Source organism: Polistes dominula, unplaced genomic scaffold, assembly GCF_049000335.1.
Source record: "Polistes dominula isolate Pdom_NZ unplaced genomic scaffold, Pdom_raw_medaka contig_77, whole genome shotgun sequence".
NCBI lineage: Eukaryota > Metazoa > Arthropoda > Insecta > Hymenoptera > Vespidae > Polistes > Polistes dominula.
In genome coordinates, this window is record NW_028301152.1 from 7,829,567 (window position 1) to 7,841,727 (window position 12,161).

Consider the following 12,161-nt stretch of genomic DNA (forward strand, 5'->3'; position numbering starts at 1 on the left):
GAATTTTATTAGTAAGGAATAGTGAAAATAAAAAGTTTATCAAACATCAATGATTACATGTTAGAAAAAAATACAAAGAATTTATGACGTAATTTATTGCAATTAAAGAAAATAAAAAAGAAATGAGTAATGTAATTATAATTCTATTCTACGTAGATACCAGACTTGCATTCATAATAAAGAACTCCATTTTGAAATGGTATTGCAATTTGAACAGATAATCTATTCCTGTATGGTGTTTTAGACAAGAAAACGTTTCATGTTTTTGTTATTTTGAATATAACATTTTAAAATCCATGTTAATACAATATTTATTATGATGTGTTGATAAAATTGTGTGAATAATAAGTGTAACACCCAGTATATGTTCAAAGCAGTTACACTTATCTATAGCTCTACTTTGATCTTGAATAACATTACGTTTTTATATAATATTTTATTATACTAAACAAAACACATACACACACAGACAAATTTCAAGGATTATGTGAGTTTTATTGTTAGATTAAAAATTGTAATAAACGATTAGAATAATAATACTTATCATATGATTTAACAACAATAAACAAAAAATAGAATTTTCTAACGAGTGTTCTTCGATGCGCGCAGGTTTTTTCTTTTCACAATTAACACTTGTGTGTGTGTGTTAAATACGCGACCGGATGATGATAATTATCTTAAGTGTTGTAGTTTGTAATACTATTTACATCCGACACATTTAGGAAAGACGATAAAAATATTAATTGTTTGTATCTTCATTTCTCAATTTTTTTAATGAAATTTTTTATGAAATTTTTATGAAATTTTTCTTTACCAATTTGGAAATTAACATTAAATCTTAACACAAGAAATTTATTATTGTGTTTACATTTAAAAATGTTAATTATACATATTTTAATGTGTTTTATTTTTTGTTTTCTTCTAATTTAACTTTTTATTAAAATTATAAAAATATATATATGTGTCAACAAAACACCAATCAGTTATTATTTCGTATATTTGTTATAAATGTTTAATGTAATATTAATAATGTGTTCATAGAATATATGTACATATATGTTGGTCAAATTTTATATATAAATAAACAAAGAAACCCTGTATATTTATGCACACATGGTAAGTGTCTTGAATAGATAAAGAAATAACGTTTCACTATTGTAGACGAGTTGGTTTTGCTATCCATGTGTGTTATTGTATGAGTGGATATTTAAACGTGTTAAACGAACGTTACGTAGGATATGGAAAAATCTTATTCATGACACATATGTGTATTTAAATGCACATATTGCATTCGTATATATATATATATATGTATATACATGTGTAAGTACGACCTTCGATAACGTAATCGATTCATTCGACTAAATTCTATAATAATACTTTAACAAATCTTTATTTCACGGAAAATACTTCAATTTAATGAATACAATGTCTTGTTGTGCGTATTGAAAATTTTTATCATTTATTTTTAACATTATTTATACATGTATTTTAATATTTTTCAATTTTTTTTATTGATTTTATTTTTTATACGATTTTTATTCAACATTGTCAACAAATTTAATTCAATTTCTTTTTTGTACGTGGTCTCGTTTTTCATCATATGAATTTTCAATTTTATTTCTAACCGACTTGTTTTTATCTGACACTGTATAAAAATTGTTTTTGTGTTTTTCAATTCTGATGTGATTTTAGTAGAAAGTAAATAATGTTATATTTTTTTGTTGGTTGTTGACGGTGTCTTTTATTAGACAGTTTTGATTTAACACGATCAGAATTATTAATTTATCCCTAATTTGTACATAATTTGTTTTGTTTATTTAACAAAATTAAAATAAATTAATTTTTTTTGAAATCTGAACTTTAATATCAATTTTTAGATAAGATTTTATTTATTTATATTTGTTTTTTTTTTTTTATAGGTTTTACAGATATGCTTTAATAATCAATTGTTTCATGTATATACGGCCTTCGTTTACAGTTTTCGATTTTCTAAAAATTTAATTTGATTTAAATTAAAATAAGAATATATTACAAGTTTCACAAATTTATTATTCATAGAACAAATTAATTTGTTAAAATAGAATTATCAACTTTTTAACAATTTCAATTAGATTTAAATTGGAAATAAAAAAAAAATATTTAAAGTATTTCCTTGAATAAGTTTTACGGATTTTTTGAAATACATGATTTTGTAATACAAATAATCAAATTTGTTTTTTTTTTCATCTACATAATGTCCTATTTTTTCTTTTTTTTTTTTTTGTATTTTCTGGAACGAATTTAGCATATAAAAAAAGAAAAGATTGGTTGCTGTGCGCTCATTTTATAAACGAAAATTTATTCGAACGCGAACCATCTACTCTGTAAAGACATTAAGAACGTTTCTCCGCATAATGAGTCCGGCCACTTAAGTCATTCAGAAGGATAAAGATCGTCATAAAATCTCGTACTACTCGGACGTTACGCGAGATGTCCAAATTGGGACAAGGACGTAGTCGGTGCGTCGTCTAGCTGCACGCGCTACATTATAATTCAATGGTTAAAGTCAATTACGGTGCATACGGTTGAGAAATAAGTGGGGGGCGAGAAGAGTGGGAGGTAGGAAGGAGTGGGGGCGAGAAAGTGGTGGTAGGAGTAAAAAGAAGGAATAAATTCCATTGCGTTAAAATTTTTCATTCAATTGATCAAAACATTTCAATTGGCCCATCAATTTTGATAACACACCCAAATTCAATTTCATTACATTCTATAAAATAAATCTATTGTTTTTTTTTTAAATATTATTTTATAATTTTATCAAATAAGGGCAATATAGGTGTAATTATATTTTTTACAACACAGTACTAATATTTTTATTTTTTTTTATAATAAAATTAATTATATATATAAATTGTATAAAATAATAATAGTTGAGTGTAATAATATTTTATTACCAGTGATTTGTAAATATATTTACAAATATATTATTTTAATTACTATAAAATTACTATAAAATATTATTTTTAATTATTATACTATTAAATTTAATTTTTATAGACATACTACAATATAATATACAACCAACTTTATTTACAACCAAAAAGAAAATAATAAGCCTATTTCCAAGCCCCATACAATATTTTTTAATTATAAAAATAATCTGATTTTTTATACAAAAAAGCAAAGAAATCTAAATAAGAATGGCAAATAAAAGAAAAGAAAGGTAAAGTAAAGAAAAGGAAAGAATGTTGGAATCTCAGACTTTGATTCCTTCCGGTTCGTTTCCCACGCTTTAGACTTCAACTTAATCGTGTTTAACCTTGAGAACTTGCCTTCTATGTTCCCTTAATTAATTATGCGAATCAGCAGGCCGTGCTAATTATTCCTCCTGCCGGCGTTAATTCCGGACTCAGAATCGGAAGTTGCTGACCCGGTCCTCTTGGTACGATAATCTCATGCCAATTAACGCTTAGAAGATATTTTCTTCTTAAAGATTACAAAGGCAAACGAACTGGGTGTACTCATTAACAAGCTACTAATCAGGAGTCACATTTTTCTCAAGTCATTTTTTAAATAAAAACCATTGACCGTATCTTATCTATCCAATAAATTAATTTCATCCACTTTTCTTTTGTTTTTGTTATAGATTTTTTCAAAATGGAGGACCATCCAACGAGTTGTCTTCATTTTTTAAGGTAAATAAATTTTTGTGACATCAAATTTCTGTTTATTTTACAATGAATTTGTTATAAGATAAGATCAATCTAATGTTACGAAACATAACCTATTTTTACCAATTTTTTTTATAAAAATATGATAAGTATAAGGAAAAATTTGTTTAAGGGATTTTATTGTATACACTTTAAATAAGATTTACAAATTTTTTTATTGCAAGGTATCACAAAATGGCGGCGGTACAATTCAACGAAACTAACCTCGCCTTGAATACAGTGTTTTTGCAAAATTTCGACTATTGGTTCACTTGAAATTTATACTGATACTATATAAATACATTATTTAGGAAAGAACGTAAAGAATTAGAATAAATATCAAGTATATATATTTTTCCATGAAAAATTTAGACAAAAATTATTTATAAACAAAAAACTTTTCAAACATGACGTGAAATCCAAAAATATGAGGTTAAGTTTGTTAAACTATAGCGCTGCTATTTTATGATTATTTGCAAAAAAAAATTTGTTAATATTACTAAAAGTATGTATAATAAAATACCCTTAAAAAAATGTTACTTTACACTTACCATCATTCCAAAAAAAAATTTCAAAAATAAGCAGTTTTTTGAATGGTTTTTTACTCTTTGAAAAAATAAACAAAATGAAACGTGGTGTATGTGAAGTTTGACTTTACAGAATCCGAACACGAGAATGAATTCGTGATAGACCCATCGTTGTCCCTCGAAATTCGAGATGGAAAGAGATTCTGTTCAGTCTCTGGTACATATGTACTCATGAAGTCACATTAGTGGCAAGCTATTTGATAGTTTGCCAAGAAAAAGACTACATGAATTAAAGTTATAGCTCGATGGGTGGAATTTTAACGCATAGTGTTATTAAATCCTCTCTTTCTACGAATATTATAATATATATGTATATATGTATATATATCTGTATATTATCTTGAAATTATTTCTATTATTATTAAAAAAAATATCTAAAAAACTGTGTTCCTTTTAATGTAACCAATAATTTAAAAAAAAAATGAAATAAATGAATATTCCAAATTGAAAAATATAAAAATACATGACATTGAAAATTTAAAAATTTATAAATTTATAAATTAAAAAATATACGATAGAGCATTGCAGGAGTCAAAATAAATCAAATTTTCATCAGAATGTTTTACTTTTACAAGAATAATAATAATAATAATAAAAAAAAAAAACAATCTCTAATCTTTGACTACAATTTAATGTATCTTTTGTTTCAGAATACTTACCTAAGGATGACACGATGAGAGGTGAGTCTTTTTTTATTTCGTAAGCTTTTGACGACACGAAAAGAAGCTTTTAATGTGGCGAGAAACGACAGTGTAAGTCTTCGTGGGTTACAATTGGAACGGATTTAAATTGCATTTTGTATATATCGATGAAAAACACATCAAGAAATAACGTCTATTGTATTTCATCGATAATATTTACTATAGAATTATTTGAATCGAATAAAATAGTTATGACGAACCTTTTATTGGTAACGAATGAATCTCTTTTTTATTTTTTTTCATATTTCCGAGTTATGGTTCAATATTTGAACAAATGTGATATATCATTTAAAAAAAAAAAAGTAAAAATTCAATCTTTAATATCGAATTTATTTTCTCGATTAAAAATATTACGTATAATACAATAAATGAAATAAAATAAAATAATTTTTACATAATTGTAATTAATATATGTTTTCTTTTTTATTAATTTATAGCATTACGTATAATAAATTAAATTATTATTGAAATAATACATTTAATTTGGTGTAGAAAAATAAAAAAATTACAATATAATTATATTTAAAAAGAAAGTAAGTAAAAAATAATTGATAAATTAAATAAATTTTAATTAAAAAATTTAAATCTATATCACGAATTAAGGTTTCGTCATAACTAAAAAAAAAAAAAAAACAAATAAACCGTAATTAAAAATAAATAGACAAAAAATTATATAAATAAATAAACGTACAAAACGAGAATATGAGAATTAAAATATGCAAAATACTTGCAAAAAAAAAGCTTCTACCTTCGTAATCGTCTATGCTTGTTTTAATTGAATTTCACTGTGAAGAAGATTCCCTTTTTCCTTCAAGATAATAAAATTACTTAGAATCAAGATATTCACGTACGCGTAACGAGCTGTGGCACGCATTGCAAATCGTTGCACGCAATGCATCCTCTCGTAATTCGCATGGAAACAGGTAAAGAAAAAAAAAAAGAAAAGAAACACAAATGAAAGAAGAAAAAGAAAAAAATTAAATATAAAATAAGATAAGAAAAAAATAATATTATCTTAACGCGCAGTGATTTTCAAACATTTTTTTTACAATTCGTTAAACCCTTATATCTAAAAATATTTGGTATATTTAAAAATTATATGGAAATATTTATGGAAAAAATAAAATAAAAAATATATAACATATTTTATGCAATATATTTTTTATATAAAAATAATATAAAAAAATATTTCTTTGAAATTTTTTTTAAATACGACTATAAAAAACGTAATATAAATAAATAACAATTCGCAGAACCTTTTAAAAAGGTTATTTGGTTAAATAAAATTATTTATTTTTTTTATATTCTTCTTTTGTTTATTTTTTTTATTTATTTATATCACTTTAAACAAAAATATCAATGTAACAAATAAATATATGTCTAGTGTATATAAAAATAGAAATATTATTTATGTATTGATGCGTACACGTTGCATGTTTGTGACAACTGTAATTATTTGTCGTCGAGAGCTCATTATCACAGAAACGATACAGAACGAAAAAAAAAAGAGAGAAAAAAAATATCTAAACACTCGTTCAATAAAATTGTCTCTATCACAGTTCTGGAATGTGTCAAGCTAATCAATAATAAATATGGATAATCTCGAATTATTATTTGTGTATGGAGTTTAAGGTTTACCAACCAGTGACGAGTATTTTCGATGCTTATTCAAATCAAATTTATGTATATGTTATAATCGTATATAAACACATAAAAAAGTGCGTAGGTCATATCTAATATTTAAAAGTAGGCTGTGTTCGTAGAATATCTCATGATATCTTATTTTTGGTTTATCCGCATACGATATTTATTCGTTTCAATGATTTAACTGTTTATAGTCTACCAAAGTTATTGCAGAAATGAACATATTAAATTTTTAATAGGATAATCATATGTGTTGGTAATTTTTATAGTAAAGTGACAATAAGTGTTACCAATGAAAATATGAATTTTATTATTTTTATTTTATAATAGACATAATTTTAATATATATATTTACATATTAATATAATTTAAAATATAAAATATATATAAATATAAATATTTTATATTTAAATATATTTAACTATTAAATTAAATTATATTATTTAAATATTAATATATGAAAATAAATAATATATGAATAAGTAATAAATAATAAATAACATATGAAAAAGTTATATTATTTAAATATTAAATACAGAATAAATATTTTATTTTATAATGTATAATTAATATATAATAATTATATATTTTTTAATAAATTTATTATATATATAATATAAAATATAATAATAAAATAAAAAAATATAATAAAATAAAAAAATATAATAATATATTATACATTTTTTATTTAATATATATATGTATATTTATATATTTTATTTAATATTAAACTTATTATTATTAAAACAAATCATAACACAAAATTATTACTATTATTATTATTTAATACAGATTATTTGCAAAAAATAAATGATTAAATTGTTTAGGTTTGTTCTTCTTTCTTTTTCTTTAAAAAAAAAATCATTGCTTAGCATTAAAGTAGAACAAAAATAAACCACAATAAATGATATACTTTCTTTTTTTTAAACAAATTATACTGATATATTATATACTATTTTTTTTCTTGTTTTTTTTTTTTATAGATAGTATTTAAGTAATTATTTTAAAAGGAAAGTAAACAAGAGGATAACAATTATTGTAAACTTTTGTTTTCTTTTAGGAAAACAACAAACTTATTCTAAGCAGAAATACTCAAAAACGATACGCGGAAAAAAATCTGTGGGAGGTAAAACAAATTTCGATAACATTGTATAAATATTTTTATTAAATGTTCGATGTTGATTTTCACCAATTGTACTTTATTGCAAAATTCATTTTGGAAATTCCATTTGTCCGAGAAAAAAAGCCACCTCAATATTATACGTTAATGTATATGATATTACGTATAAACAATATTATGCAAATTATACCTACATTAAGTATGCACATTATCATCGGTGTTTCGTTAAATATTCATTAGATTTGCATCATTGTCCCACAAATATTCAAATTATTCAATGAATTAAATTGTATTCTATATTTTTTAATTACAATTTAATTTTTCATGTAAAATCATCCTCTACTCTTGCTTGTACCACAAATTTACAGGTGATATTCTGAATATCTATTCTTTATGTTTTTTTTTGTTCACCTATACATATATATATTACTGTTAAAGTGTTATAAATCAGTTAATTCACAAATAACTTATATCTTACACGAAATAACTAAATGTCTTATAGGAAAAGCATCTTATTATACACCTAAACTAATTGTTTTAGCAAATAATTAATAATAAATAAAATATAAACTCACAAAAGACAAATAATTAAAATATTAGATTGATATTTAATGTATTCTAAAAATCTGCTTCTTTTTTTTTCTATAAAAATGCTGATAGTTGTTCATTTTTATTTCCTCTTGTATTTTGAAAACCAATGTTGTTAATCATACTGTTTCTATCATATTTAATTTCAATTTCATACTTTAACACACTCACTTCTCGTTAATTAATTATATTACCTAGTTAAAATATGTAATTCACCCTTCTTTTATACTTTAACAAATTTATATAGTTATTTCATTGTTTACATGTTTATTTCATGAATTAATGGTAACATATATATATATATATATATATACATGTATATTATTTTAAACATTTAACCAATCCAAATAGAAAAATGTACTCGTCCGTTTTACCGCATACGGAATGCCAACGAAAGACTATCGATTCCCGTCTTCTATAACTATACATATATACATATACATATGCATATACATATATATATACATAAGCACATACATATATAAACATATATACACTCCAATACTTCGAAGCATGTCGTTGTTCTTTCCATGAAACTCTTTAATCGAGTGCACTTTCTTCTTCGATAATTTCACTAGAAACTAATGAGGGGGTCACGAATATATGACAAAAAATGAAATACGTTAATTAAAATCAAATGTAAAATTAATTTAAATCTTATTAAATCAAATTCAATTAAATGGAATCAATTAAAAAGAAGAAAATATATATATCGAAACATTGTTCTCATTTTTAATATCGTTCGATTTAATTTACGAATTTTAATAATTATATTTAATTTTGTTGATTATAAAATAAAATATCGATCAATATGTAATATTTAATATCAACTATTTAATACAAATTATTACATATATTAATAAAATACAAATTTTATTTAATTTAATATCAAAATAAAGTAACATTAATATGTATTCTATATATTAATATATATTTATGAATATTTATATTAATTTTTGTTATTATATTATTCAATAATATTATTTTATATAAAAACGTGTTAATATTTGTTTACTGTTACTGCTATAATTTAAAACGCAAATTGTACGGTACAAAGTTTATATTTGAATTATTAAACGCACGTACTATTATTGTTTATCGGCTCGTAATTATGAGAACATTGTTTCACTAATAGTTTATCAGGAGAATTCAAACAATAGATTAATGAGATCTTTTATTGGATAACACTCACATCACATAATATCACACATACACAAGTTATACAGAAAGTTACCATCGGACCCTTAATTATCTCTCGGAAATTAAATAATAAATTTAATTCACAAATTTTAATTACAAACACAATATTTCATTAATAACTTCATTTTTATTAGAGTTTGTTTTCTTTTATTTATGTTTTATACTATTTAGTAATTTGAATAATTGTATTGTAATAAAAAAATTGTTTTATTGTTTGAGAATATTTTTTACAGGAAAAAGATCACAGATATTGAGTATTTTATTTTTTTTTATAAAGTTAAAATTGTTTATTTAATAATGCATAATATAAAAAAAGATATAAACAGTAAAAGTAACTTGGATATCATAATAATTGTATAATATAAAAGTTCATCCATGTGTTGGTAATATTTTACAAAACAATGATAACCAAACGAGATAAGAGCTGTACCATGTAAAATGAATTTTTTATCTTACTTTAAGGGCTCGCAAACTTTCTACATAACTTGGCCCAATTAAAGTTAACCAAAATCGAGATAATAGATATGAGTATGTGTTTCCTACTTGAATTAAAAATACATGTATTGTACACTGAAAAAAGCACGTTATAAGTGTATTATATTATACAATGGTATATATACAATGACTCTTAAAAATATTTGGAAAAATACAGTATCAATTATTAATTTTATAAATTTATATTCCATTTGTTTAATAAACCAATTATTATTAAAAACAATAATTATGATAATTACTTTAGAAACAATCAAAATATAAAATTAAAATAGTTAATCACACTTCAGTTTTCAAATAAATGTATTTCAATTATTTTTTATGTGAAATTATAGAACAATTTTTATTTAGAATTCGATTATACCATACTGATCACTTTCATTCTTTTTATTTTTATTTTTTTTTACAGAAAAATGTATTTAGTTACATCATTTAATTTTCTTTGAACGTTTCACAAGAATTTTGAAAAGTTAGAAACTCTTGTTTATTACCATCTATCTTATTTTCTTTCATTATTGTTAAATCCAACTAAAATCACTGGGTTTGACAAGAAACTTCATTGCGTTTCCCTCGTTATTACGTTGTAGAACGATTGTAGGTCGAGCAGTATATACTATACATACTGTACATGAGTTTTGTCTAGTTATATACTCCACACTCAGTGTCAGACTCATGCTTTGTTGCATTTCATTACTGTGTGTCTCTTTCTTTATTGCGAATATGATTTCACTTATTAAGAACGTAACAGCACCTGGAAAAATATTACGCCATTATTATGATCAGAAAATAAATTGATGTATACATGTGATAGTAAATGAATATGTTATCGGAAATATTCGAAATTCCTTTTATCATGAAAATTTACTAGTTCAAATTTAAAATATCTATAAACTTTATTGATTTTTGGTCTGTGACAAAATTTATTAATCTAATTTAAGTGAATAATGAATTATAAATTTTTTTATTTATTTATTTATATTATTGAAATAAAAAAAAACAATTTTATTTCGATCAAGTAACTTCTTTCTTCTTTGACAATAATTTTTAACCTTTCTGATATTTATAATAACAATGACTTTTAAAATTTTGATACCACGAATAAATCTTAATTAAAAGTAATTTTTATTAATTATTATAATATAATATATAATTATAATAAATATAATATATGATATATAATTATTATAATATTATTAATTATTATTATTTTAATAAAAAATATATATTTAATTTAGATATTAAGAAAAAAAATTTCAAAGTAATATTGATAACATTTTCATTTCCATCTCATTTAATTTCTAACTAACCTTGCATCAAAATTTCCAGTGATACATACCCCTATCCCGTGATATATCATTTTAAAGATAATTAAAATGTTTATATATATATATATATATATAAAATATGAGATTCCATTTAAAAAATCAAAATGGACTTTTATATGACCAATAATATCAGATAATGTACACCCTTAAACCATTCAACACATTATTTTCTACCATCAACAGTTTCAGAAGATATTTAAATAGTTGATCTATTTAAATAGAACACTCTGTATATACAATATACATGATCAAAGAAATAAAAAAAAACTAAGGAGGAAATAATCAAATTTTAAAGTAAAAAATAATCCAACAATTTGACATTGTGCGACACAGGGGTCACAGCGGTTGGAGTGGTGAGATCAGGTCGTGGTACTCTACTGAGGACACTTGTCCTCGTATTTCTGGCGACATTTCTCTGGCTGCAGCTTCATGTGATCAGCTTAACCGGTGGGGACACGTCTGGACAGTCTTCGGCTAACGAGACGCTTTTTGCGCTGGTCCCACAGGAACTTCACAGGTTCGTTCAGTATTCCATTCTTATCAAATCCACCTTTTCAATATACAATTACTATTAATATTCTCATTTAAATATATATAATATAAATTAAATATACCAATAAGTAATACTAACATATTGAAATAAATATAATTAACCCTTTGATGTATCAAATAAAAAAAAAGACTCATGTTGAACAGAAATTGTATTTCTTTTTTAATTGCAACAAGTTAGTTTATTTTTATTTTAATAAAGGAATAACATAATTTAAAAACACAATAATAATAATAATTTAATTTGGTTGTAAAGTAGAACT

The 12,161-nt window shown here is 22.8% G+C and overlaps 1 protein-coding gene across 9 annotated transcripts in view; it reads left to right on the plus strand.

Annotated features, from left to right (window-relative positions):
• Mgat2 (alpha-1,6-mannosyl-glycoprotein 2-beta-N-acetylglucosaminyltransferase) overlaps window positions 1–12,161 on the plus strand; it is a 41,898-nt gene that overhangs the window by 24,490 nt on the left and 5,247 nt on the right. For 3 of the 9 annotated variants that reach the window (XM_089178322.1, XM_089178321.1, XM_015325768.2), the window contains 4 exons: window positions 3,629–3,677; window positions 4,930–4,959; window positions 7,685–7,750; window positions 11,683–11,866. In XM_089178322.1, coding sequence (XP_089034448.1) covers window positions 4,953–4,959; window positions 7,685–7,750; window positions 11,683–11,866 — 257 coding nt within the window. In that variant the 5' untranslated portion in view covers window positions 3,629–3,677; window positions 4,930–4,952. The remainder of the gene's footprint in view (window positions 1–3,628; window positions 3,678–4,929; window positions 4,960–7,684; window positions 7,751–11,682; window positions 11,867–12,161) is intronic. The other 6 variants (XM_089178325.1, XM_089178324.1, XM_015325770.2 and 3 more) reach the window with 3 other exon arrangements.